This window comes from Aythya fuligula, chromosome 1, assembly GCF_009819795.1.
Source record: "Aythya fuligula isolate bAytFul2 chromosome 1, bAytFul2.pri, whole genome shotgun sequence".
Taxonomy (NCBI): Eukaryota; Metazoa; Chordata; class Aves; order Anseriformes; family Anatidae; genus Aythya; species Aythya fuligula.
In genome coordinates, this window is record NC_045559.1 from 88,147,085 (window position 1) to 88,173,351 (window position 26,267).

The following is a 26,267-nucleotide window of genomic DNA, read 5'->3' on the forward strand; positions in this document are numbered from 1 at the left end:
AAATCATATACTTTAATTTAAGAACATACTTCTGGGTTTTGCTTGATCGGAGCAGGAATTCAAAGAGAGAAAGTCAAGTTTTGCATTTCCAGATCTTCACTGATACGTCTTACCTACATAAAAGTTCAAAGGTTGTGTGCCTGTTGACTAAAGAAGGTTTTTTTTGTTTTGTTTTTAGTCAAAAGTGAACAGCTACCTTGCACTGATGGAGGATACAAATTCTGAGATTGTAAAGCTTCAGGAACATAAGAAAGCTCTTTATGCCGGCTTCCGAGCATCCCTTGGAGAAAACAACAAGTTCGCCCGTTTTCTGACCAAGGTTCTGAAGAAGAAAATCAAGTGCATGGAAAAAAAAGTAAAAAGAGAAGCAGGTTGGAGATGCTGTTCTAATTGTTTGGATTTGTTGCGCATACTTCTGTGCAGTAAAGTAAACGTGCCTCAGTCTAGCTGGATCCCCAGATACATCCAATGCTGAACTCGGTTCAAAAAAATAGAACAAAAAAAAACAAAACTCACCTACCTGGGTTTTGTTTCTGTACCACCCCATGTTCTATGGAAGCCAACCTGAATGATGATAACGGTGTAATTCAGCCTCTAACATGATTATATTTGGTCTGATCGCAGCTCCTACAACCTACTTCCTGTATGTCAATATTGAGGATTGATAATTGGTATGAAGAAGAGGCAAAGCTTTAAATAGCTGCTTCCTGTGCTGTGCCAATGGGAGCTATGGATAAGTGATTAGTCTGCCATATTCGTGACATTCTCCTTTAATCTGTCCATTGACTAATGAGAGATCACAGACCTAATCTGCTATCATCTATTAGTCACACGACTAAACATATTATGAAAGGATTTCATTTATTTTAGAGACTAGGTTTTAATTGTTAAGGCCAGGCAGTCTTACTGGACTAAAACACTTGCACCCTCTCTTTGACTTGGCTTTTGATTTCTACTGGGACATGATTAGCAAAAAGTGCAATCAACAGTGATGCTTTTGTGACAGTTTTGTGCTTCTGTGCATTTTGCTTGGTTGTTTAATCTCTGTAGAAGAATGGTAAACCAACAAGGTTTAAATTCCAAATTCTTAACACACATAAAGAGAGGAAAAATTGAAGAAAGTCTCAAAAAAATTGCATGTGTTTGTGCATTTGGCACTACTAGGTGATTTCTCTCTTCCACATTTTTTTTTCTTTCTGTTAAATTATCAAATGAATGCAAAATGGGTGCTTTTTTGTTGATTGTTGGGGATGTGTTCACCAGCCCATTCACATAATGCACAGCTAGTGAATTTGAGGGGTGTTCTGCAAATCAGCAGTACTGTCCTTTTCTTCCAGATGAGAAATATGAGAGTGAATGGGAGAGTGATGAAGAGTCCACCTTGGGGAGTGATGAAGAAGATTCTAGATCTGAAGATGAAGTCTTTGATGTCTCCGTTTGTCCAAAGAGTACTAAGATATCATTTCGTTGGGTTGAGTACTTGTTGAGCTTTCGGGACAATATTGTATTTTTAAAAGGAATTTTTCATTATTCACCTCACATAAATGCCATTAAGGGCCAGAATGTGCCCAGTCCTCCTGGGTGCAGTATTTGTCCCCAGGAAATCTCAGTGAAGATAATGGAACCGCTGACAGTAGAGGGTACAGTAATTAAAAAGTTTGGAAAAATAAAACTTCTCTAAGTGCTAAAAATTAATTATTTTATGTAAATCACCATTCAGCATTTCATGGCTGTGTTTCTGGAGAGAAAAGGCTCCTCACAGAAGCGGAGCTGGAGTGAGGCTGCAGCTGCTCTCTGGAAACCTGCCGCCAGGCCTAGCTGGATCCCTGTTCAGAAAAGATCTGTGGGGACACTATAATAATGTTAAATTAAGCTCTTTGTTACCACCTCGTGGATTTATGCAGTAATTGCATGTTTCTAGGCTTCTCTAATCATCTGAAAAGGTAGGAGCTTTGCAAAATCCTCTTCACTCATTAATTCATTAATTAATTCATTCAGTAAAAGCAAGCAAGCTCTTCTTTTCTTTTGTAGGAGTTTAACTATTTTATGGTTTGTTTGTTTTTTTAAGATCTTTGAGTGAGATATCAGTGACCACTTAACAACACTGCTTTTTTTTTTTTTTTTTTTCCTGCTAGAATTTACCAGTAAATTACCTTTTTTTTTTTTTTTTTTTTTTCCATATTGGATTTTTTCATTTTCATAAATTGAATTCTTTCTTAACTCCTTGTCCATCTCCTTTTTCAGAGAAACGTTGGGAAGAAATATAGAACATTTTTTACTTTTTATTAAAAAAAATCCAAATTACTGATTTAATGGGGAAATGACATTATATCAGCCTCTCCATATATGGTCTTTAAGTGTAATTTGCCTTGCCTTTTTTTTAATGTGAATTAATTTGTGTTAATAGTGCTGAATTAATTAGTATGACTGAAATTGCTGCACCAGGTAGAAATTCACAGATAAACAACTACATGTTCACGTAACTAAAGATTGTACTGGAACATGTATTAATTACTGGGACTGAATTAGTTACAAAGGCTAACTTTTGAGCACTTGGCTTTAATATGCATTTAGCCTTATTTGATGCATTTAGTCTTACTTCTGGAAACAAACTGTCTTGACTGAATATAAAGAAAAAAGATCCATCCAAGACACCTATCCTCTCATGGAGGAATTTGGCCCATAACATTTAAGTTGACAAAGCTCTAAGGAATCAAGAACATGGTCTTATTATGGGAAATGCTGGGCAACCTGCACATTAGGAGAAGCTAGTAGCTCAAGCTTGTAGCTACTGTACAGTCGTAATGAAACTAAGCTATCCTCTGACCCTTTTCTTCTCAGACTGTGATAAGGCGCTCTTCCAAAACACCATCCAGCTCCGGGAGAAGTGGTTAGACATTGAAGAGTCTTTAACGAAGGAGAAGAGAGTTGCTGCTAACCTCAGAAAGAAATATAACGTCTTGGTCAAAATGGTATGGTGCTGTTGTCTTCTCAGAAGGCATGAGCTGGCTCCAGTACAATGAAAATGTTGTGCTATTGGTTTTGGCTAAGATTTAAAATGGAAATCATAACCTTTTACGTGGCCTCAGTTTGGGTAGAGATAACCATGCTAGCACCCAGGCAGGAGGCAGCTCACCATGGGTCACCCATCCTCCTGGAAAGCGTCAATCAAGGTGGTCTGCCCTTAGCTGGTAGGGGGCTGGATCCAGGTTTTTGGTCCAGTTTCTTCCCAACTGTCTAACCACATGCAGCAGCAGAAACCAGACTCTGATTCAGATGCAATGCCTGGTGCAGCTTGGCCCATCCCGTGTGCATGTGTGTGGGGTTGGAGAATATAAAGAGTCACCCTAACACACATGCATACTAAAATAAACCATAAAAATGCTATCCTTCCATCTGTTTCTTTTGCTTTTAGTTATTTTCTTCTGCTCTTTGTCATAGTAATTATTGAATAAACTCACTTGGTGCAAGTTTTCCTTTTAGCTTTTTTGAGCTCCTGCATTCATCAAGACATTTGATTTATATTAATTCAAAAATATCTTAATTTAAAGGGTTTTCTGGGATAGAGGGAGAGTTCTGCCAAAACACCATTATGCAAGGCTTGCTTTTATTGTGTCTCAAAAATGTCCCAGCAAATATGCTGAACTTACAACGTTTTTTGTTTAGTTTTTAAAGGCTTTCCTAAGTGCCAGCTGCCACACATTCACCCTGGGGTCTGACATTTGAGTTTGAATTGTTTCTTTCTCATGCAGAATCAATAAGCATTTCCAGGCATAAAACAATAAAAAAATATCTTGCAGACTCTGATCTAGAAGTGTATTGGACACTAAACAAAGAAACTGTCTCTTGATACATACAGGGCTTCTCAAGTAAGGAGATATATGTAAGTGTACATGTGTACAAAAGTATTCAGCATAGAATTTTGTTTGAATACATAGATGAGCCTCATGTTAACCTATGAAACTCGTCTGTCATAATACATGGAAAAAAAGAGCATTTTTTCCATGCTGCTTTTCCTTCAGATCAAGGACTCTAACACAGATCCTTGCTGTCTTGTGTATTTGAGCACTGTAAGGTTTTTGTCTGTCCACAATTTGTCTTTCTGCAGGCAAAAGCAGTAGAAGCCAGTCTGAACACAGCAGAGAGGGAACTGGACACCTTTCAGTGGGAAAAGCAGCAGAAACTTAATGAGTTATACGCAGTTGTGCCTTTAAAACTTCATCAGGTAATTCAAGATTTCATGTGTTTATTACTTTTACTTTTGACAGGTGCAGAATGGCCTATGTATATCTAAACAGTAGTGTTATTCGTTTTTTGAGCTTCTACTTCCTAATTTACTATAGTCTCCTTGGAGTGACAGTGTCATTAATTGAACTTCATAACACTATTTCCTCTAGTTTTGTTTTCCTTCAAGTAAGGACAGGTAGGGGCAGCACGTTTCTGAAATGTGTGCAGCCTTCAAGTGTTTTATAGGTTTGGCATGGAATATTCCTTCAGGTCTATGTTTGCTGATACTCTCCTGAAAACAAAACCAATAAAACAAAGAAACAAAACCACCAACAACAAACTACTGAAAGTCATGGGAGTTTTTCCCAATTCAGGAATGCTGAATTGTATGCAAAAATGTATCCATCTGTGCAGCTGTTATCCCAGGGATGATTAGTAGAAAATGAAGATGAAAACTCAACACAATACTGTTATTTCCTCTGGGCTGCATCTTGTCCTCAGAGACAAAACATAGGCTTTTGCCTCTTGTGGCTCATACACCTCTGAAGCAAACTCAGCTCTCTCCATTTGTTCTCCCTACCTGCATTACAATGTTGGTAAGAAAGCAGAGCCTGTCACTCTTCTGTCTGTGCAGTTCTGCAGGTCTCAGTTCATTCAGAAGCACAGAGACACTCAACAGGGAGTCCCCTACTCTATTTCCAGTGCTACAGAAAGGAAGAGAGCTTTGTATACAGGGAATCATCACAGGTCTAAGTGGCCTTTGAGCTGCTGAGTGGTAGTAATTCCCTGGCCCAAAACATGAGAACTGTGCCCACACTATTATCTCATTCCTTAGTTTTCAAATTCTTATACATTTGTTGTCCAGAGTGATCATTGGTGCCCTTAACAAGTCAAATTAGCCTTGTTTATGGGTAATTTCTGCTTCTGACAGGTGGAATACTTCGTTAATGGGGAGATACCCAGTGACCTCTCCCAAGCCCTGGTATTTACCAACCAGTCCTTAGAGTATCTGCAGAAGAGAATTGTGGACCTACGTAATGAAAAAATAATGCAGAGAGAGATGTATAAGAAGGCACAGCAGCAATATAAGCAACTTATCCAGGACAAAAAGGAGATGGAGATAAATATTCGCCGTGAGTAACAGACTCCAAACACAGCCTTCTAGTGCTTATGCTGTCCCCTCTCTGGGTGTGGGTCACTCAGCAGATGTCTGTCTTTACTCTCACCCAAATGTCACAGCTGGTTACTGCAGAAAATAAACCAGAGGGGATCGGGTGGATTGTTCTGATGAAGTATTGGTAGTTCTCCAGCACTGCAGAGTCATTAGGCTATGTTAAATAATTTGGGAACTTAGTAAAAGGAGAGCTGACTGAGATGAGACACTGGGAATCAGGACACACAATTGCTATTTCTGGCTCTATGCAGGAGCTGCTAGAAAAAAGTTCTTTTGGAAAAGCCACATAAGCTTTTCATGCAAGTTCCTTATCCGTGTAACATAAGAACTATAAAAGCTCTATTCAAAACAATTACAAACATAAAATGGGGAAACAGACCCAGAGATGTCCTGGTGTCTACCACCACCAAACCCCCTTCTCCCAGCCCACTGAAGCCTTTTATGAAGTCCATGGTGTGGAGGTGGCTCACTAGGACTGGCTGAGAGTGTGGCTTTGTGACAACACAGGTGTGATCACGGGCAAGAACCAATGGCAATATGCTGTTGTGATTTCTGTGTAGCTTTGTGTGAATTATTTATTCTATAGCGTATGCCACCAAGCTTAGACAGAAAGCTGGAGGTAAATTCTTATTAATCAATGAAAAGCAGTTCTACCATTTGTGCCATGCCTTCTCTTTTAGAACTGGAAGAGGAGTGCAATCGGATAATGATGCTGAAGTTTGGCCGGATGGTTGATTTTGAAGCAGTTCAAGCACGCTCTGTTAACATATGCTTGGAAGAATTGGAAGTAGAAATAATGCAGAAAGAATATGAGCACTCCCAGGAACTCAAAGAGTGGGAGGTAAGGAGCAGGAATAGGAGGAGGGCATATATTTGACTCTGTTATTCTATTAGGGCTTCATTTGCTGGGGCTGAATAGCTACACTAACATTTTTTGTGAATGTATTCATCCTATTGTCTTGACAACACTTTTTTTTTTTTTAATTATTATTTTTTTTAAACAACAGCACTTTCCTCAAATGCATCCTTCAGTTCTTCCAGAGAGCTTTCCTTTGGTTTTCAGCTGGCATTCAGTACCTACTGCCTCCTCCCATCGCATCTGGTGACAAACTATTTGAGTGCAGGGCAGTGCTGGCTTATGTCTCAGACACTAGACTGTGCAGTATGAAAAGTGCTTGTCCCTGTCTGGGAGGCCTAAGGCGCAGCTACTGTAGTACAAACAGGCAACGCTCTTATGCTGGCCTTACAGAGTGCTGTCATTGTCTTTTTAAAAATATGGAGAGAATAAACAGAAAATGTGATGATCTCAAGAGATCCAGAAACTATCTCTATGAGCAAGTATCATGTCTTGTTTAAATTGTTTGACTGAGATCTTCCCCCACCCCTCCTGAGCAGTAAAGCATCATCACCTTTATTCTTTGTATATATATATATATATATATATAATGTATGTATGTATGTAATAGGTTTCATGATTTCTACTTTTTTTTCTGTTCATGTAAATCGCTACCATGTTTTGAGGTTAGCCTTGATGTGGGATACACATTGCTCCTTAGGGAAGTGAGTCTGGTGTCATTCAACACAGCACACATCTAGATGTGTTTTAAGGCTTCTGTAATGAACTCCAGAAGGGCACAAGTTGGTTTGTAATGAACTGTCCTGTCCGTTCCTCGCATGTTTATACAGCATGACACATTTTCAGGAAGGCAGAGTGTTCAGATTTCCAGCAGCTCCTTGCTCTCCTGCTTGTCTTGTGTTTGTAGCTATGCAAAGAACCCCCTCCTCCTCCTGGACTTGGGTACGAGAGCCAGATTTCAAAGTGGAAAGTCATAGCCCCAGACTTCTGTGTCTTTTATGCTGGTTTGTGGCAGGTGTAGGAGGCAGCTTAATACCTCACATGCATATGGCATAGTATGTACCTAACAGTTTTCTCTTTCCCATGTTTTTGCCTAACTGCTTTAAACAAAATGCTTAGTTATTTGCAATAATAGGAAAAAAAAAAAAAAAAAAAAAAAAAAAGATACTGCATTAAACATATTGTGGGATCACATTGGTGTATGTAGGATCAGTTTGTTGTTTACCTCTTTCTGTGACATATTCTGCTTAGCACTTGTTCCCTATTTCATTCACATTGATTATCCTTTCTCAACCTAGTTCAACTTTTTTTTAATCATTCTAGAAAAGAACCTTTGACCTGCAGCAGAAGCTGATGATGCTGACAAAGGAAAATACCAGAAAGCTGCAGCAGCTGAACCGCTTCTGCCTTGAAAAGCAGCAACTTGAAACTATGCTGGATTCACTAAATGATGATCTAGTAAGCTTGTTATTTCCCTAAAGTAGGCCATATTTTAAATTCTCTGGTAATTTCTTAGATGCTTTCTGATACCAAAACAAACTCCTGTTATTTCTAATTAGAAAATGTCTTGCATGAAGTCAAAATTATTCCTTTGATACATGCAAACAGCCAAATGAGTTAAGGTGTATTCTTTGAGACCAAAGTATTAGGGAATAAGTCAGACTGAGCCTCAGTTGACAGTCCATCAATCTGACTTTGGAAGAGTTTGGACTGTGGCATAGTCATGAAGCTGTCCTGGGTCTTGGAAAGCCTCACTTTCCCAAAGGAAATATGTTTCCACTCTTAATTCTTGAGTGTTTTATAGGAGCTATTTTTTCTCTCTTTACAGGGAGCAGAGTTTCAGGGCCCCCAAAGTACGGACATCAAAGAGAAGGCCAGGATGGAGTCACTGCTGAAACATGGGGCTCATGACATTGCCCTCCTACGGGAAGAAATCAATCTTCTCAGAAGAAAAGATGGATGCGTGAGAGAACAATTCAGTCTCCTAGCCAGAAAAGATGGGTGCTTCTTTCTACAGCCTTCATCACCACAGGACTCTGAGACACTCTCTGAACCCTTCCCTGTTCTTACACCATGTACGGTAACTAACAGCCCCAGTGTCCCTTAAAAATGGATGTATTTAACTGCAGCTGTAGTAATACCTAGAAGTGCAAAATGTATTGTTTTGGCTAAGCAGGGGGTTAGTTGTAAAGGGTTTTCCCTGCCAAACTATGACTATAGTGGCAGATGTGGAATAAAAATGGGCAAATGCAACCAGTAAATGGTGTTATCAATCCATTCAGAGCTCTGCACTGGACAGATGCTCTGTGTATGTGTATTGCATGTGCAGCTGTGTATGCCTGTTCGTAGCTCTCAGCACAAAAAGGGGCTTTGGAAGGCTGGGTATGAGAAAGTTTTGTCCATCTGAAACTATCTTTGGTACCTGTGTTCTCAGAACTGGTAACGGAGGTCTGTCTTGGGCATGCATCTTATTATTTGTTGAACATCGTAGCAGCAACAGCAGTTTTCTTGAGATGGGAAGTGCTGTGTGGTTGGAGAAGGCAAGGAGACCTTTGTCCCTGGGCCTACAGTGCGTCCTCAGATGGGTATGGTGCCAATTAGAGACCTGCCCGCTCTACAGAAGTGGGAAACTCACTACAGTGCAGGTGTCAGACTTACTTGGCATGAAGAGGCTGTAGCAACAGGTGGGCAGTGAAGTTAGCCTTTAATTCTGGCTTGCAGCAGTAGACCAGACTGAGAGCAGAGCCAGGCTTTGTCTGTTTTCAGTTTTTTATATATGTATATATATATAATATATATAAAAATAATGTTTTAACTCTGGCACTTGGGATGCTGACAGTGAGCAACCATTTATAGCACTTACCTTGTCTTACCGTGAAGAGTTCCTTCAGCTCCAAAGTGGAGCGGTTTTGTTGCAACGTAAGAACATTGCAAAGTTTCTAACAATGTACAGGGAGGTTTTGGAAGTGTAGCTGTTTTTAAATTAAACAGCTTGAACAACCCACAGCTGCTCTTGCTCCTCTTCCCTACTCCCTCCCTGGTCATTACTCCTCTGTTAGGTATACCTTGAGGCAGGATCCAACCGTATCCTTGCCAGGCACAAGAACTGCCCCCGCTGGCTTCAGCACAACCCAGTGAAAGGCATTCGTGCTGGCAGCCTTTTCAGTGGTCCTTATGAAGGTGCTGTGCATTTTGTTTCCTCGGGGGGGGAAAAAAGAAAACAGCCTTATCCCCAAACCTGGATGCTGGAAGTTTCTGAAGCAACAAAACCCCCAGGATGTTGGGGGGTCAGGGATTTGGGTGTCCACCCCAAATTTTATGTATCTATCCTTGGAGATGAATTAAAATCTCCTCTAGCTCTGCTCCCCCTACAGGTCTCACATCACTTAACTGGCACAGGCACTGGCAGTCCCTCTTCTCCTGAGTTCAGCATTGAGAAGGTTCACTTGGCTGGCCTACTGGAAACTCTAGCTGCAGGGAGATGGCACCTTTCCCCAGGTATCCTGTTTGCTATATTCCTGCAAGGGAAAAAAAAAAAAAAAAGCGTAGGTTCATTCTGTGGGAGGATTTAGCGTACAGCCAGCCCCAGAAAAGACTTAAGCCTTTATTTTAGGTGTTAAAGCGTGGGTTTGTCTTTACAGATGGCGTCTATGTGAAGGGTTGTTTAAGTTGATTAGGCAGAGTGCGTAACTCCAGGCCACCCGCAGGAGCATGTTCCTGGGAAATGTCGTCCTGTGGGCGAGGAGAAAAGACCTTCCTGGTAGCGTTATCTTGCGTGAAGCCCTCGCTGCAAGAGGGTGCTAGATCTCGGTGGTGGCAGCTCTGTTTGGCCCCGTGTCTTGCGATGTCTCGTGCTGCTGGTTCAGGCTTGTGCTCTGACCAACAGCCCCGTGCCACGGATAGCTGTGGCCTTGTTCCTTCAGCCTTCCCATTGCCTTGCTGAGGATACCTTCTGTCTCCGTAGCATTATAAAAGGCACATATACATCTATATACAAGTGCATAAATATATAAATAGGGGTGTTATACAAAAATAAATACCCATTCTCTTTTTCTCTTTAGAATAAGTCTTTGCAAAAGGCAGCTTGGTCCCTAACTGGTAGGAGAATGAGTCTCTAAGGGCCTCAGCGGTGGCGGGCTGCTGTTCAGATGTCCTGGTAGGTCCTGACTCAAGGATGTGATGACTGGATTCTGGGGGTGGAGGTCTCCTCTGGACTGGCAGCAGTCTAGTCTTTCTACCTCTTCAACTGGCACTAGGCCTAGGCAGCAAGGGCTTCCTGAAAGACAGAGGAGCGAGAGATCTTTAAAATGCACGCAGAAATGAGAGGTGCTGTGGTAGCTTTGTTCTCAGCAGTCCATTTTATGAGGACAGGTGCTCTGATCAAAGACAAAGAGCTGCATTCTAAAAGGCCTATCTACGTGAGAGTTTAAACCTATGCTTGCACACAATGAGTTTAATCCACGCTACAGGAGGGGTGGATCAACGGATCATGTCCTAGGGGAAGGGATTCTTGTAATTCTTCAGGGACTTTGGTGCTGGACTGGTGGTCTGGAAGATGCGTGATGAAGGACTAAGGGACAGTGCCTCTGCTGCAACTGCAGGTAGGTGTGTGTCCTTCCAGCAGCATACAGTTTCATGTTCTCAGAGAACTGAGAAATCCGTTCTGTACGACTGTCCCAGGCAATTTACAGTCCCCAACTGCTGGTGTGGCCTTTTTTAAGCTGCTCTACACATTATTAAGTCTTTGCACTATAGAAATGAGCCTGAACAAAGCCATCAGAAAGGCTCTCTGGTAAGATTTCCCCTCAAGATGAGCCTAAACCAATGAGCACTGAGTTTTCCAGCCCACTGACCTTGGTGGAACAGCGGATCCCGCCGAGCATCCAAACTAGGGCCTCCAACTTTGCTGCCCATCACTGGATGATGCAGGCCAATGAAGTGCTCTTGAAGGTGAGGACAGTCGTCTTGTGGCTGGAGAAGCTGGTGAGTGGAGTCATCTGGGAGGCTGTAGAGGAAAGAGCTGTCTTCTGGTCTGGAACTGGGCAATCTGGGGAGGCAGACAGACAAAGAAAGAAGTTTAGTACTATGCACAGATGTTTCCTCCTTGAAAGAGATGATCTATGTAGCAGCTAGCTGCATCAATGGAATGACAAAACATTCATAAATGAGGGGAAATTGGGATATACTTGTGGGATGGGAATGAGGTGATGGAAACTGGTATCAACCATTCCAAACTTGGTGAGTGCCACAGGAGCTGGGAGGAGTAATGCCTCCCAGGGAGCGGGGGAATAAATAATGACTTGAAGTGTGAACAGCAAGACAGAGCGCCTGTGACTAGCCAGATTCTGAGCATCTGTTTATCAGCATCCAGCTACAGATGCTGGTTTCTCTCTTTGTATTTTTTAGTCTCCTGCTTAGAAGCATAGTTTTGTTTCCCAAATGAACTGGGACAGACAAGAGAGCACGCTGAGGGCTAACTTCTGTGAACAGGTATTTTCTGGTGGGCCCCACTGGATCGTTCCGTCCTCCCCCTCCATCAGCCAGGACTAACCTGGAGGGTTGGTAGTCTCGCTGGGCACTCCCGTTTTGCAGCACTCGTGCCTGCAGCAAGGCGTTGGTCTCCTCGTGTGACTGGAATGAGAGAGAAGAATCTCAGTGGTGCCACAAAGCAGCATTAAGAGGTAGGTGCTGATCCCCAGCAGAACCAGAGCCATGGGGCAGAATGGTGAAGCTGTTGCTGAGTAGGTAAAGCCAAAACTGTTTCTTTTGCCATAGCAGATAGAGCAGAACTGAGCTGAAAAACTCACTTCATGCTTACTGCTGAATTACTGGCTCATGATAACCAATGCACAGTCTCAGTGGTGGCACTGCCTTGCTTTATGTTACCATGTACACACAGAATCCTCAACATTGCCAGTCCCTCTAAGCTTTGTTTAGGAGAAACAGGAACCATTTCCATTAAGAGTAGCTTTTGCCCACTGCCTCTTCTGTACTTTAAGAGCCACTGCCCCAGGAAACCACCTCATCATGAGTGGTTTGGAGACCTTCCTGCTCAACCTAGGTCTCTGGGGAACTCGCATGTAAGAAAGGAGCCAGTTTGGGCACTTTTGCATGCTACAAACCTCCCAGTGCAACCATGGCCTCCAGCTCAAGTCGAATCAGCTGATAACTGCAGCTGCGGCCGTACCTGCTGCATGTCTGGGCTGTAGTCCCGGGGCTTGGTGCTCGCATAGCCCACTCCAGCAGAGGGGCAGATGCCATTCAGATGCGCCCCGTTGGCGTAGGGCTGCCCATTGACGTAGGGGTGGCCGTTGGCACGAGGAGCAGAGATGGCCCTCAGGGGCACCATGGTGTACTGGCAGGATGATACCAGCAGCCCAGCTCCCGGGAAGCCCATGTCGATGGTTTGCTCTGCAGAGGGGAGAAAAAGGAACTCTGAGGCCAGAAGCAGAGGTAAAGCTGAGCTTCTTGAAGTGAGCTGCTGTCCTGTCAGGCAGGTATCGGGCACTCAAAACACCCTTGGAGACAAATGGTGGAAAGAGACCCCGGACAAAAGTAAAAGCAGTGCTGCCTCTTCTAGTCCCAGGGTTCCTTCTGGGACTGGACAAGGACAAGGGACGGACCGGTATCTTTTCTCTTCACAGAGGACTTCTACAGGACACTTGGAACTTGTCCTTTGCCCACCCTTCTCCCTGCTTCCCAGAAGGTGCAGCCCTCACATTCTATGTCTGACCCAATTACACCTAGGATCAGATCTAACCCACAGGGTGAGCACATCTTGTACATCAGCCCTCAAGAAAGGACACTCACTCTGCTTGGACCAGGCTCTCCAAAGGCAAAAGGGGATGAAGGCCACGATGAGGAGCACAATGGAGCCCAGCACGACGCCCACAATCAAGTACGGCAAGTCGCTGGAACGGGCCACCATGGCTCCTGTCCCCAGGCCGCTGTGCCCACCGCTGAGCGGGGGATGCTGCTGGGGGGCCACCGTTGAGGGTGGAAGACGACCTGGCAGACCAAGAGACTTCCGAGCTGTGAAGGAAAGAGACAGAGTGAGACACAGACAGGGCAGGAGCAAGAGCAGCACTCTCCAGGGATGTCTGCACTTCTGTGGAGTGAACAGGCTTCTGCAGTGGCTTTGAAGAAGCGCTTCTGGATGCCAGAGGATTTCCCGGGCTGAAGCATTTTGCCATACAGATGAGTTCTTTGTGCTTGCTTTACAGATCTGCCAGGCTCTTGGGCTGCTAAAGCACATGAAAAAGGGAAAGCCACCAAAACACCCACTTGGACTTAATGCTGTCCCTGTTGCAACAGTGCAGCTGCTTGGAAGACGAGATGGGACTCGCTTATAATCAAGCACAGCAGTTGAGACCAGCAAGGGGGAGTTAGCCCTTCTGGTTCCAGCCACCATCTACGTGGCACTTAGGAAAAGGTCAGTGCTGCTCTGAGGGAAGTGCTGATGGACTCGCAGGGCCGCACCAGATGTGAGTACTGGTACGGGTGCATACACAAACTGAGCGCCAGCATCAAGCCGAGCCTGCTCTTCTGTTCCACCTCCACCTCCTTGCCTGAGTGTGGATGGTGTGCGGTCAGGCAGGGCTGGTACCCACAAAGCTGCTCACCTTTGGTTTCACAGATCATCACGTTGCTGAACTCGCTTTCGCCGCCCTCGTTGAAGCACTGCATCTTGATGTCATACGAGGTTTCTGGCTGCAGGTGGCTGATGGAGTGCCAGTAGCGGTCTCCTGAGGAGGGAACACACACGAGGTGTCTTTAGCTCCTGTGGGGAACTTGCAGCTGGCCCACTACTGCAGCAGAGCTAAGCGAAGCAGGACCAGCCAGCAGCAGCAGCCTCGTGCCTTTGGTATACAAGGCTCCTTCTGGCCAGGTATTCTTATAGAAGAAATCGAGAGCTAGGACCAATCTCCAAAATCTCCTACCTTCCACCACGTCCTTCTTGTAGTCGCTGTCGTTGTCACTGTCGGTGGGGCGGTAGTAGATGTAAAAGCCATGGATGGGCGTGTTGTTGTTGCTGGCAGGGATGTACTGCAGAGAATGGGAGAGAGGGAAGAAATTAGCAGCGATGCCTGTGCTGTACTGTGCTGGGCAAGGAAGAGTCAGGATAAAAGGGATGAGGCAGGAGGAAAACCTGCAGGGAGCTCTTCCTTGTCTTGCCGCTGGTTTTCACAGTAAGGGCTTCCTTCCAGGAGCTCATTGCTATTTTATGCTCTCAGGTAACAGGCAGGCCTTAAATCTGGTCCCTGTCAACCCAAACATCCCATACTCTGCACCTAGCAGCAGTGACTCAGCTGGCCGAGGACAAACACACCTTCACCTTGACTCTAACAGTCTCACTGCTTCCAGACACACAGCAGCTCTCTTGCCATGAGCCAGTGACTGGAGAAGTCTCGTGTTTGTGTGGACAGCTCTGCTCCTCCTCCACCCGAAGCTGTACTGCCCCAGCTCCATGTGCTCGTGCTGCATGTCACCCAGTACCATATCAGCTACTGTGTTTACAATAACAGCAGTGCCCATCCTGCCCTGTAGCATTTTCGAGCCAGAAGAAGTTGGGAGAGAAGAGGGTGATGCACCCCTCTGAATAAGCTGTTGGAAGCACTTAGATCTGGGCTTGTGATCCGAAAGATCCTGCCCGCTCCTAAAAATCCTCTGGGCTGGACTGCTGTAAACGATTACCAGCACTTCCAGCTGCTATTCAGCAAGTGACAGTGAAGGACACATCTGCTGGGAGCTACAGGAGCAGACAGAGGTGCTAATGGATTCCAGGAATTTGGCCAGGGGAGCAAGCAGCCACTCCCAGCGTGGCTGAACCGTGCTTGTTGGATGAAATGGTCGAGACCCTGAGGTTATCCACTGAAATGCCTCCTGTGCACAACGCTGAATTCAGATGAAAACAGCTTCCTAGGCTCTCTGACTTCCTCCACTTCTATGTGGCCCAAGCCCGACCCTTGCTGTCTGTGAGATCTGTCGGCTCTCCAATCCATTCGTGCTGCCGACAGGCTCCAGTGGGGTAACCCGGAAGATCTGTAAGCCAGGCAGGTAGCCCCCACACGCCTGCACCTTCAGAGCTCTTTTCCCCCCTACAAACCTTACCATCCACTTGAGCATGATGGTGGTCTCGTTGATGGCATCTGTGAAGGTGATGTACGGCCCGGCCACGGGGCGCTCGTAGACGCGGTTGCTGTACCCAGACACCACGTACGGCCGGGACGCAGCACTGGGCTCGCTCTCCCCCAGGATGTTCAGTGCTCGGACACGGAACTTATAGGAAGTGCCTAGGGGAGGAAATGGGAGATAAGAGTTTGACCCAGACAGCGCTGATGTCTTCCAAGGCTTCTGCTGTCAGCACAGGCCACATCTCCAGAAGGTGGAGAGACTACAGCCAGGCTTTGATTGAATATAAACACTGCATGACCAGATTTCAGCCACGTGCTAGACTGAGCCTGCTTTTATTTGCCTCCCCCAATTCCTGTCTGGATGGTCTACAGGCCGGGTCACAGTTATGGAAGGTATGTGGGGGTGGTTGAAAGGTTGTCCTTACCCCTGAGCAGCTATGGGATGGTGTCCTTCCTCTACTATGGGGCAATCAGGCACCGAAATCTCAGATAAAAGCTCTAAGCCTAAATAACATTTAAACAAACATCATTTTTTCGCTCTTTTAGTTTGGGTAGATATTTTGTCCTTTAAAGCTGTCCCACTCAGCGATGCCTTTTTTCTCATCTGAAGTGCAATGGGAATTGTGTGTCCGTCTGCCTTGCCTGCGGCTAAGGAAAGAAAGCTCTGTCCTGTCTAGTAAAAGGCACAGACAAGGCACTCATGCTTTCAGTAACTGTCCTGTAAGGCAGAAAAGCATGTGCAAGCCTCCCTGAGGGAGGTCAAATCTACGCTGGTCTCTGCAGCTGGAGAAATTGGAGAAGCATCTGCAGCTTTTCCCCAAGCAGCCCAGGCTGGAGCTGGGGCGGCTTTGTTCGGATCCCACAGGGCAGGGCCAAGTGAGCTGCGGCAGCTGCCTGGCCATCCTACAGGGGCCGCAGAGCTCTCCCACAGCCCCCCAGGATGTGGGGAGAAAAACACCTGCCTACCTTTCTCCAGGCCGGGGATTTCCACGGAGAGGCGGGAGGGAGGAATGTCGCTGGTGGCCAGGACCCAGTCTCCCAGCTTCTTCAGCTTCTTGTACTCCACGCGGAAAGACTGGATGGGAAACCCGCCGTTCCCCCGCGGGATCCAGGTCACGTACACGGATGTCTCCGATGCCATGGAGATGGTTGGACGATCCGGGGCCTCTGGGGCTGCAAAAGTGGACATCAAAGACATGAAACACGCTCCTCTCACCGTGTCTGGAGGATCCCGTAGCTCAGAGGTAAGCGGGTGAAGGACTGCCTCTTCATTAGAGCTGGCACCCCCAAATCCTTGCTCCTTTCAGTCTCTCCAGACATCTTTTACTCCTGTTTGCACCTCGCTCCTTTTCCCCTCCCAGCTCGAGCAGGGAGAGATGAGGTTTGTGGTGTGTACACCCATCACAGGGGGGGCAGCACTGAGAGATGTGGACACAGGGCTGGAGACGGAGGGGGAGAGGCCCGACTGGACAGGAAGGGGACAGACAGGTGTAGGAGGTGAAAACAAGAAAGGCTGAGAGAAACCAGCTGAGGAGGAAATGTGGAAGAGTTCTGAACTGCAGAAATAAAGCCTGATACAAAAACAGTCAAAAGATGGGAAGGAAAGAGATGGACGGAGCTGTGGGGATGAAAGCAAAGGGAACGCATCAATTACAGAAGGGATGATGGCACCGGTGACTACCAGAGGTGGGCCCAGGGTGAGAAACAACAAATTAGATTAACCAGGCAGGACCTGGTGTTCCTCCAATGCAGCAAAACGCCCAAATGGAGCAACCTCCTACCCTAACTGACTCTGACCCCAGCACCAACCCGGCTCCCCTCGCCCTCCCTCCGTGCCCACCCAGCCCAGGCAGAGCCTTACGGGACAGGCGGCTGTTGTCGGACTGGTTACTGCTCTGGGTGCTCGTGCCGGGGTCATCCCTCTGGATTTGCTGCTCTTTGCTGGCAACGATCTCTGGCTTTGGACGCCGGCCTGCACGGAAAGGAGAGATGGCATCAGGGACACGGTAATGCAGGTCAGAGTTAATTGTTGCTGTCGTGAATAAAGAAAAGAGTCCCAGCTGTGATGCTGAGGTAAATACTCCTTGGACTCAAACAGCCCTAGGGCTTCAACGTGCTCAACTTGCAGCCAGGAACCGAAGCTAAAGGGGCAGAGCTGTTCTACTGTTAATTGGTTTTTTCTTTTTTTTTTTTCTTTTTTTTTTTTTTTTTTGCCCCTGCTAATATTTAATTTTCTAAAAACTTTTAATTGGTTTTCTGGAAATCCTGTTGCTAGATTGCTGCCCGAGGAGGTGGTAATTAGCACAGTGCAGGGGCCTGAGAGGATACGTGAGCAGGCCCAGCACCATGGGGAAGGTTTCAAGGAAGGGAATGCCATTCCCCACCCTTGCTGGGGGACAAAATAAGCAGCATGGGACAGGGAGACTGAGCTTAGGCATTTGGAGCAGCCTTTCGGTGGTGCAGCCAGCTCAGCATGACACAGGCTGCTGGAGGAGGGCCTGCAGTTCCCTTCAGTGCAGGACAAGGTTTTACGAACAGCTTGGACAAAGACAGCTCAGGAATAACCCCCAAAGGCACAGGATGGATTAACAACCTCCTGACAGCCCCCCCAGGCCTATTTGCTTCGCTTCTGCAGGTGTCCAACTGAGCCACGGAAGGAGGAAGGACGCTTGGAGGGGCCCTCCCTTAACTCAGAGCAAAACACCCGGGGCCAGGCTGGACCTTTACCAGTCCGGAAGGTCACCATGGCCGTCTGTCCCTCGCCGGCACAGTTGTGGGCGGCCATCTCCACCTCGTAGAGGCTCCCGGGGTCCAGCCTGGTGAGCGTCAGGCGGTGCTGCGAGGCCGGGACGTCCCTCACTGCCCAGCTGTCCGAGGCGTTGGTGACCTGCTGAGAGACCGAGGCAGGCGTCGCAAAGCTGGGGGCCAGCACCGAGCCCAGAAACGTTCCCTTGGGGTCGTGGATCGAGTGGGGCTAAACCTCCTCCTGTCTGCGCAGGGGGGAGATGTTTTCAGCCCGATTTTGCAGAGCTGAGGGAGTGTTCAAAGCCTGACCAGACTTTGATTACGCAGTAAGATTTGGGAAAGCTGGAGGATGCTTGGTGAAGGGCAGAGTTAAGGCTCTGAAGCCTCTCCTCCAACATTTTGTGGTGGAACCACAGCACCTTATGCAGGGAACAGATCACGTACTCCCAGAGCTCCCACAAAGACATGGAAATAATATTTTCTGGTGATGTCCCGCTGCCCCATGAGGAGCGGGAGGGAAGGTGGGACTCTCCTCCTTCTCCCCAGCTGCAAGGATAATATTTTTTCAAGCAAACACACAGGACACCGAAGTGACCCGGTGCCGAAAGGAGCATTAGCAATGCAGGCAATGCAACAAAACGGAAATGCCAGGCCTCTGCTGTATCATTCATCTTCTCCCAGCATTTGACACTGACTGATTAATGCCTGCCTCGTTTTATTTTTATTCCTGAGCCCGCAGAGCTGTGAGGCCAGGGAGGGGAGCCCTCAAGACTGCTAATATCCAGGGAAGAAAAAGAGAAATTCTTAAGAAACAAAGATAATGGCTGCACGGCATCTGACTGCTTGCAGGCTGCTGAGAATTTAGGGTCAGCGCACGAACAGGGGAAAGAGACAGCCGCAGATAGTTTCCAGAAGAGAAACAGACCCTTGCCCGGCACAATTTTAAGCCTCCTGTCATTAGGTTTTACTTTCCTTAGCCATCTTTCACACAAAGAGCCTTTTCTTTTGTTGCTGAATTGATTCCTTCCCTCTCCACAAACACGCTTTTCCAGTCAGAGATGTTAAAACCAGATCATTATATAACTTGATCCTACAGATCGCATAGAAAGAACCTCTTTCTAAACAAGTTTAAGGGTTATTGGGACTAATTCCTTTCCACACAATCCTTCAGCGTCCCAAGAAAGAGTCTCCAGCTGAGAATTTGGACTACACTGAAAACATATTACTGCAAACTGCAGTGACCCATGGTGACCTCCACTGCCCTGCAGCCCCTTCCAGGTGAAGCGCTGAAAAACAAATAAAATATGGACAAACTCCAGCCTGCGAGTTAAAATTGCAAGCAGCACTGCTTGTTACATGATACACCACTGGGGGACAAACCTCCTCCTGGCAGACAACTAGACCCTGCAGTCTGGTGAGGATTTTGGCATTTTTTGTGTTGTTTTTATTTATTTTTTTTTTAAACTTGCCCTGTTGTGTTCTTGCGTTGGCATCTTCTGTCTTTGTTTTAAAGGGCTATGTAAAGAGATGGCTGAAACCCTCAGCCTAAGTTTTGTTGAGAAAGAAATCAAGAACATGGTGGTGTTATAGAAGCCTTCTGTTACATCGTATGTTCATGAAGTCAAGCAACTCCAGGAAAACAGATACATATTTTCACATAAAATGGTGCCTTGCAGTGGCTGGGAATCAAAAACACCAGATCTGAAACGTACTCAAAGCCTAGAGCAAAACCTACCTCTCCATTGCAACCCTCTGCCTACCCAAAGGAAATACAGGTATTAAACAAACAAATCCAAGGCTCGCAGCCCACCTGGAGACCAGCACGGAAGAAAGAACACGAGTATGGCAAAACGGCAATCGCTACCTTGCGGTGCTTCACCACGTAGTAGAGGATGGGGGCTCTGCTGTCCGGCCGGGGTCTCCACACCAGGTCGTAGCTGTCTGTCTTCGACGTGCGGGGAGAGCTGAGGATGACGGGGGCCTCGGCTGGAGACACCAGCTCCCTGCTGGCTGTGCACTGTGCAGCCGCTGCCAGCGGGGTGCTCCCAGGCTTCGGCAGCCCAGCTTTATCCAGGGGCAGCTTTAAGGCACCCTCCCGGGAAGGCGGTGTGGGTGGCTGAGCTGAGCCCGGCCGGGCATCTCGCCCAGGGTTGAGGGTAGCTCCTGAAAGGCAAAATGTTGAAAGTGACTGGGTGGTGAGGGCAGGGGAAAGGCCTGACCCAGTCCTGTGGCGAGGACAGAGCTGCGAGAAGCCCCCTGATTCCTCTCCAAAGACCAGAGCTATCCACACACTGCACCACAAGTCCCTTAGAGGTATCAGGTCCCAGGTGGTGCTGCCGGCTGTGCCATGCCAAAAGGTGTTAGAAACAAGCTTTTTCTCCTGGCATTAACATAATGTCTCGCTGGGGACTCTCCCAGAACAGGCCTTGGCCAAACAGGGCTTCCTACACCTCTCTGAGGGCTTCCTAGCCCCTCATACCCTGGAGAAGTCCATCAGGGTCCAAGGAAACAGGTGGCACCTCCAGAAACCCTCAGCGTGTAGGGTGAAAAGGAAGGAAGAGCTCAAACCCAAGCAGGAGGGTGATACCCCAACTTTCTCCTGCTCCCCTCTGCTCTTTCCCCGTGCGTTAGGGCTCCACCACCGAGTGCCCACAAGCTCCCAGAGAGGGACTGACCTGGCCGGGCTGTCCTCAGCTGCACCATGGCCTGCGCGCTGCCGACCTCGTTCTCTGCCATGCACTGGTAGATGCCGTCGTCCTCGGGCCCCACGCTGACCAGGCGCAGCGCCCGGCGGGAGAGCCGGAGCCGGTGGCTGGCGGAGAGGGGCACGGCGTTGCGCAGCCACACGACGGAGGGCTGGGGGTTCCCCCGCACCTCGCAGGTGAACTTGGCGCTCTGGCCCCAGGGGATGATCTGCTGGGACAGCTCCATCGTGACCTCCGGGGGCTCTGCCAGGGGAAAAAGCACGGCTGCTGAGCAGCGCCTGGCAGGGAGCACGGCAGCGTCGTGGCTTTGCGCTGTTCTCTGTAGGTTCTCGACCCTCCCTGCCAGTCCTGCTAGCTTTGAGGGGTCCCACATGGGTGTGGTATTCCCCTTTAGCATCCACATCGACCGCACAGAGGTGTCCCTCTGAGCCACATGATGACAGCAGGCACCTACGAGTCCCATTTCTCTTAGCTGAAACGTCACTCTGCAAAGCTTGTGCTCGTGCCAATAACACTTCAGCACTTGGATGAGATGAAATCTAACAAAACACGGGCTTATCCTCCCTAATGCTCGTGAGAAGGAGAAGGATGGGTGGTAGAAACATGTAAGGCGTGGTACCCCTTATGTTTCTCACCCCACAGAGAGCTTTCCTACAGAACAGAGTGAAAAGCAGGACACTCTCATCTCTTTGCTGTTATCTAGCTCAAATATATCTGAGAAGCAGCCAGTCCTCCACTAGAGAGTGTTGGAGTAAACCTTCCCCACAGGAGGGAGGATCCATCACCTCCAGCTCACGCTGGGAGCCAGGAAGGAGGAACCACCACCCTCAAGCCAGAATTCATCCCGTCTCCTCAGAACTGGAACCCGCAAGCAGCGGGAAAGCCCAAGCCCCTCCTCAAGCGAGGGCTACGGCAGCACTCACCGAACACCTGCACGTTGTAGAAGATGAACGCGGCTCCGGCCTCGCCGACCCCGTTGTCCGCCGTGCAGCTGTAGGTCCCCGAGTCCTCCTCGCTGGTGGGGTCGATGAGGAGGTTGCTGAGCAGGAAGCGCGTCTTGTTGAACGCCGAGACGCTGGAGCCGTCCTTGGCCCAGGTGACCCGCGGCGGGGGGATCCCGCTGGCCACGCACTCCAGGATGAGGCTTTGGCCTTTGGTGACGATGATGGTCTGAGCCTCGGGGGGGTAGATGATCCGAGCTGCCTCCGCCGTGGAGCCTGGCGACGAGAGGAGGAAGGAGGTAGGTGGGAAGGAAGGCGGCAGTGCAGGATCAAGTCATACTTTCAGGGAATGACTTTGTAGTCTTCCCAAGGAGTCTTGCTGAAGGACTGAGGACCTTTCCTCGTATGACACCAAAAATAAATCCTGAGGAAGGCACAGCGATCCCAGGAGCATACTTTGTTCATACTTTGTATGTGCAGCCAGGGCCAGAATGGCTCAGACATGCAAAGAAAGGAGAGCGGCTTACGTCTCACGCGGAGCCTCTCGCTGGACACGGAGGTTTTCACCTCCTGCGTCACGGGGTTGTAGGCAGCACATTTGTAGGTCCCCTCATCCTCCTGGCTGGCGTTGACAATCTGCAGGTTCCCAGATGGCATGATAAGGTAATTGTCTGCAGGGAGAGAAGAGGAAATGGTGCATGGTCATAAGGTGTGTGTCCCAGAAGAAACACTGTGCCCTTTTTGTTCACACATCAGGAGGAGCAGTGATGCAATTGTGGAAGGAAGAGCGCCGCGGCTGAAGCCAGCTCGCCACAAGTGCCTGCAGCAGATGGAGTGAAGCTGTCGAATCGAGACTCAAGTTTTTAAAAATTCCCCATGTCCAGAAACATCTTGGGCTAGAGGAACGCTGCACGGACGTACAGGGATGCCCAATGAAGAGCACCATGGCGCATCGCCTAACTCTGCTTCCTTCCCCCTTCCACAAGCTGGTGTTACACCCTAAAAGAGCCCGTCCTCAAACTGGCCAAAAAGGGACAAGAGGGAGGCAGACAGTGCTGCTGCTGGCAGGGAAAGGTAAAATTGAGGCTGTGGGGGGACACGGGGGGACAGACCCTTTGGTGCTCACCTCGGGAGGCCTCCAGCCACTCGTGCTTCACGCTGTAGCGCACCTGGGCCTTGGGGTGGCTCTCGGGCAGGTCGCAGGCAATGACGGCCGTGTTGCCCTCGTCCACCTCGATCACGTGCTGGCCGTCAAACTTGAAGTCCTTGAGATCTGCACGGGGAACAAAACAACGACAGGGCTGCTTGCCTGGTGCCAGCAGAGGACGGGAGCTGTTCCCAGCGAGCAGCTCTTGCACCCAGAGCTGCCCTGTGCTCTTCCAGCGCTCCAGCAGCCGGCCTCTCTGCTCAGGGCACCCTTTGTACAAAAGAAATATGGAAACAGGGAGCCAGAAAGTGCAAATAGGGGGCACCTGCCCCTGCCAGGGCAGGCAGCAGCTGCTACACCAGGATGAGGGCACCCGCCCTGCGCTCGGCCGGCCCCTCCGAACCCATCCAAGTGCCCGTGGGCAGTTTGGAGAGCTGGGGGGCACGAGGACTCGTGGAGGGCGGGCTCCACGCAGCCTTCCCTTGGCAGCCGAGCCGGCAAAAAAATGTGTTTTTGTTCTCTGGGAAACATAGCAGCGCTCCAAGAGCAAGAGACAAGGCTGGCTCCGAGCTTCTCCCACCCACAGTCATGGAAAAGTGACATGAAATTTCTCAAGCAGACTTTCTGATTAAAGCAAGATCCTTGATGGGGTTTAAATAAAAACCAGCCCTCTTGGCAGGGCGGCGAGAAAGCCTCCCCGAAGGCGGCGCGGAGGGGCTGCCGGGCGGCTGCTGGGGGAGCGAGTGTTCCCGTGCCCGGGTCCGAGGGGAGGGGAGGAGACCGAGCAGGGGAGGGGAGGTTTTGCAATGTCATAAAAATGATTTGCAGCGCACATGCTTTCATACTCCTGGAATTTCTTGGCACCGTTCAATTAAAGAAAAAAAAAATAATAATAATAATAAAATAATAATACCAAAAAGAAGGAATAAGGGCGAGCTGCAGCAATGCCATTAATCCTTTAAGACAGGCCGAGGAGGGGAGCCATGTTTCCACTGGGTATTAAAGCCAGATGAAGGTTAACTCTTCACTTGTGAAAAGCTGGCGGCGCCCCGCGCTCCTCCAGCAACGAAAGTTCCCGCTGGGGAGGGGCAGGGTGCCAGGCATTTTCCCCTCTTCACTTTTTGTTTTTTATCCTCGATCAAGGAATAAAAAAAGAGCAAGAGCCGCAGAAATGGCAGGAGGTGGAGAAGGGACGAGAGAGAGCCCAGCGTCCGCCTGCCCGCATCGCACATGCTTCTCCCATCGCCAAAATATAAACGAGCATCGGGGAAATTAATGTGCGCCTTGGTGGTCTGCACTCATCACAGCCAAACGAAGATTTCGGAGCCAAGGCATCGGCCCCAGCACCGCTGGCAGGGAGCTGCACATGCACATGGCCTCTGCGCAGCCCCACGGCCCCGCCGCACCCCGGTGGCTGGGAGAAACTTGCTCCCGGCTGCAAAGGGGCTAACGGGGCTTACAATTATTCTGATTTTGGTGTCTGTGAGCATGAAGGAGTGCGAGCAGAGGGCCCTTGCTCGCGTCCATCTGCCCGCTCGGAGGCGTGAGGAGGGTCAGCCCCGCAAGCTGCCTGCGCCGCTGTCAGCGGGGAGCGAAACCAGCTGCGGCCCGCGGCCGGGGGCCAAGCAGCGAGACGGAGCGGATTAAATGAATGGGAGGCCATAAATAACGCGGGAGAAGGAGCCTGAGGAAATAAAAAGCAGGCCCTCGAGGTGAAAGTCCTCTCCTCGGCCCTCGCGGGCACACCCGGGCTGCCCTACAGACCCCGGCTCGCTCGCACGCCCCAGGTGCATCCCCGAGCCCCGCTCCCCCTGGCCTCGCAGGCAGCACCTGTGTTTTCCTTCTCTCCCCTCCTCACACCACCTCTGCCCCGTGGCCCTGAGGCTGTCGCCAGCAAGGCCGAGGGGGCCCTGAGGGACCTGGCACGCAGCACCTGGGGCACTCGAGGGGGTTTCCTCCAAGGGAGGAGGCGAGAAAGAGCCCCAAAGTTGGCCAGATGTTACCTATGCCCCTCGAAACCTAGCAGGACGCTTTTTCCAGCGAGTCCTGATCCGCTTCCAAAATCAACCGAAATCATAAGCTGGAAAACACTCCTTTCTGCCTCCTGCTTATTTTTCGTTCACCTTCCAGTTTCTCTCCTCCACCTCCAAAAGTAATTTCAGGCTGGGGCCAAGACTTTCAGAGGGTTTTCTCCCAAGACTTTTTGAAGCCGGTGCCCTGGGAGAAGCCCAAGGTGCCAATGGCAATGTCAGCCCCTCCTACACCTTCAGCCCTATTTCTTTCCAGGGCTGCCCCTTCTCTCTCTTCACTCACAGCTTTCCAAGCCTTCCCCATCCGAGGCAGCCACACAACCTCGGGGACCTTCTGGTGCTGTAGGACCTGTCTCCTGCCCAGCACTGACGCCAGACCCAGGAAGACCCCCAAACTGCCGTGCTCTGCTCTCCTAAATGCAAACCATGTCCTTGGTAACCCCATCCACCTCTCCCCTCCTCTCCTCCCCTCTATCAGGCCACCAGCGCACACAGCCCCCTTTCTGCTCTGGAATGCGTTCTCCGAAACTTAATCTCGGCGCGGAGCTCGGGCCAAATCCCCCGACGGGTTCAGCCCCGTGACAGCCCCCTCCCGCCCCGCTTCGGAGCGCAGCAACTCCCCCTCACCTCCTCCTCCTCCTCCTCCTCCCACCCAGCCTGGCCTAAACATTTCACTTCTGATTAATGTATCAGTGACAAGCCAATCGCTCTTGGCTTTAAAGCCAAACCAGCCCCCACTCCGCACAAACATCTTCACTTCGGTGCTTTCTTAAGGCTTAGCCCCACGCTCCCCCTTGCCGTGAAGGCAACGTGTCCTGAAAAGTCCAAGGAGCCCTCCTTTCCTGCCAGAGCGAGCGAGGGAGCTTATGAAAACCTCTCAGGATGGGTGAGCAGAGGCCTGGGCAGCGCAGGGGGTGGCAGAAGGCCGAAGCTACTCACTAGCTAGCGTGACCACCGCGGGGACGCTGGCGATGACTCCCTCGGGCACACGAGCGATGCACTGGTACCGCCCCACGGTGCGGTTGTTGAGGGCTGCCACGACGAGCTTCCCTCGCTCGACCTGGACACCCAGTGCCTCATCTGACCCGGCCAGCTCCTTCCCGTTCAGTCTCCAGGTGAGGTTCACACCGGGGGGGTCCACCACACACCCCAGGCTGACCGGGCCCCCGAATTTTTGGACAATGGAGGCAGGCTGCACGGTGACCTGCAGAGATTCACCTGCACGGAGAGAAAGAAACAGCAGGAGGAAAGCCCCGTGAGTCTCGGTAAAAGGAAAAACCTGCAGTGCTGCTGCATTTTGCATTCCCC

At 49.2% G+C, this 26,267-nt stretch overlaps 2 protein-coding genes across 2 annotated transcripts in view; one reads left to right on the plus strand and one right to left on the minus strand.

The window, feature by feature from the left end:
- Positions 1 to 8,364, plus strand: part of CFAP44 (cilia and flagella associated protein 44) — a 42,042-nt gene extending 33,678 nt beyond the window's left edge. The window contains 8 exon segments of the mRNA XM_032192601.1: positions 179 to 371; positions 1,338 to 1,448; positions 2,842 to 2,972; positions 4,109 to 4,225; positions 5,159 to 5,360; positions 6,082 to 6,242; positions 7,581 to 7,715; positions 8,086 to 8,364. Coding sequence (XP_032048492.1) covers positions 179 to 371; positions 1,338 to 1,448; positions 2,842 to 2,972; positions 4,109 to 4,225; positions 5,159 to 5,360; positions 6,082 to 6,242; positions 7,581 to 7,715; positions 8,086 to 8,364 — 1,329 coding nt within the window.
- Positions 8,365 to 9,840: 1,476 nt separating this feature from the next.
- BOC (BOC cell adhesion associated, oncogene regulated) overlaps positions 9,841 to 26,267 on the minus strand; it is a 40,950-nt gene continuing 24,523 nt past the window's right edge. Inside the window, exons 5-21 of the mRNA XM_032192734.1 lie at positions 25,899 to 26,177; positions 22,909 to 23,055; positions 22,310 to 22,453; positions 21,765 to 22,058; positions 20,812 to 21,084; positions 20,001 to 20,299; positions 18,119 to 18,281; positions 17,253 to 17,363; positions 16,358 to 16,564; positions 15,369 to 15,550; positions 14,198 to 14,303; positions 13,880 to 14,002; positions 13,068 to 13,289; positions 12,445 to 12,668; positions 11,809 to 11,888; positions 11,111 to 11,304; positions 9,841 to 10,533 (exon numbers count right to left, since the gene is read on the minus strand). Coding sequence (XP_032048625.1) covers positions 10,349 to 10,533; positions 11,111 to 11,304; positions 11,809 to 11,888; positions 12,445 to 12,668; positions 13,068 to 13,289; positions 13,880 to 14,002; positions 14,198 to 14,303; positions 15,369 to 15,550; positions 16,358 to 16,564; positions 17,253 to 17,363; positions 18,119 to 18,281; positions 20,001 to 20,299; positions 20,812 to 21,084; positions 21,765 to 22,058; positions 22,310 to 22,453; positions 22,909 to 23,055; positions 25,899 to 26,177 — 3,233 coding nt within the window. The 3' untranslated portion in view covers positions 9,841 to 10,348. The remainder of the gene's footprint in view (positions 10,534 to 11,110; positions 11,305 to 11,808; positions 11,889 to 12,444; positions 12,669 to 13,067; positions 13,290 to 13,879; positions 14,003 to 14,197; positions 14,304 to 15,368; positions 15,551 to 16,357; positions 16,565 to 17,252; positions 17,364 to 18,118; positions 18,282 to 20,000; positions 20,300 to 20,811; positions 21,085 to 21,764; positions 22,059 to 22,309; positions 22,454 to 22,908; positions 23,056 to 25,898; positions 26,178 to 26,267) is intronic.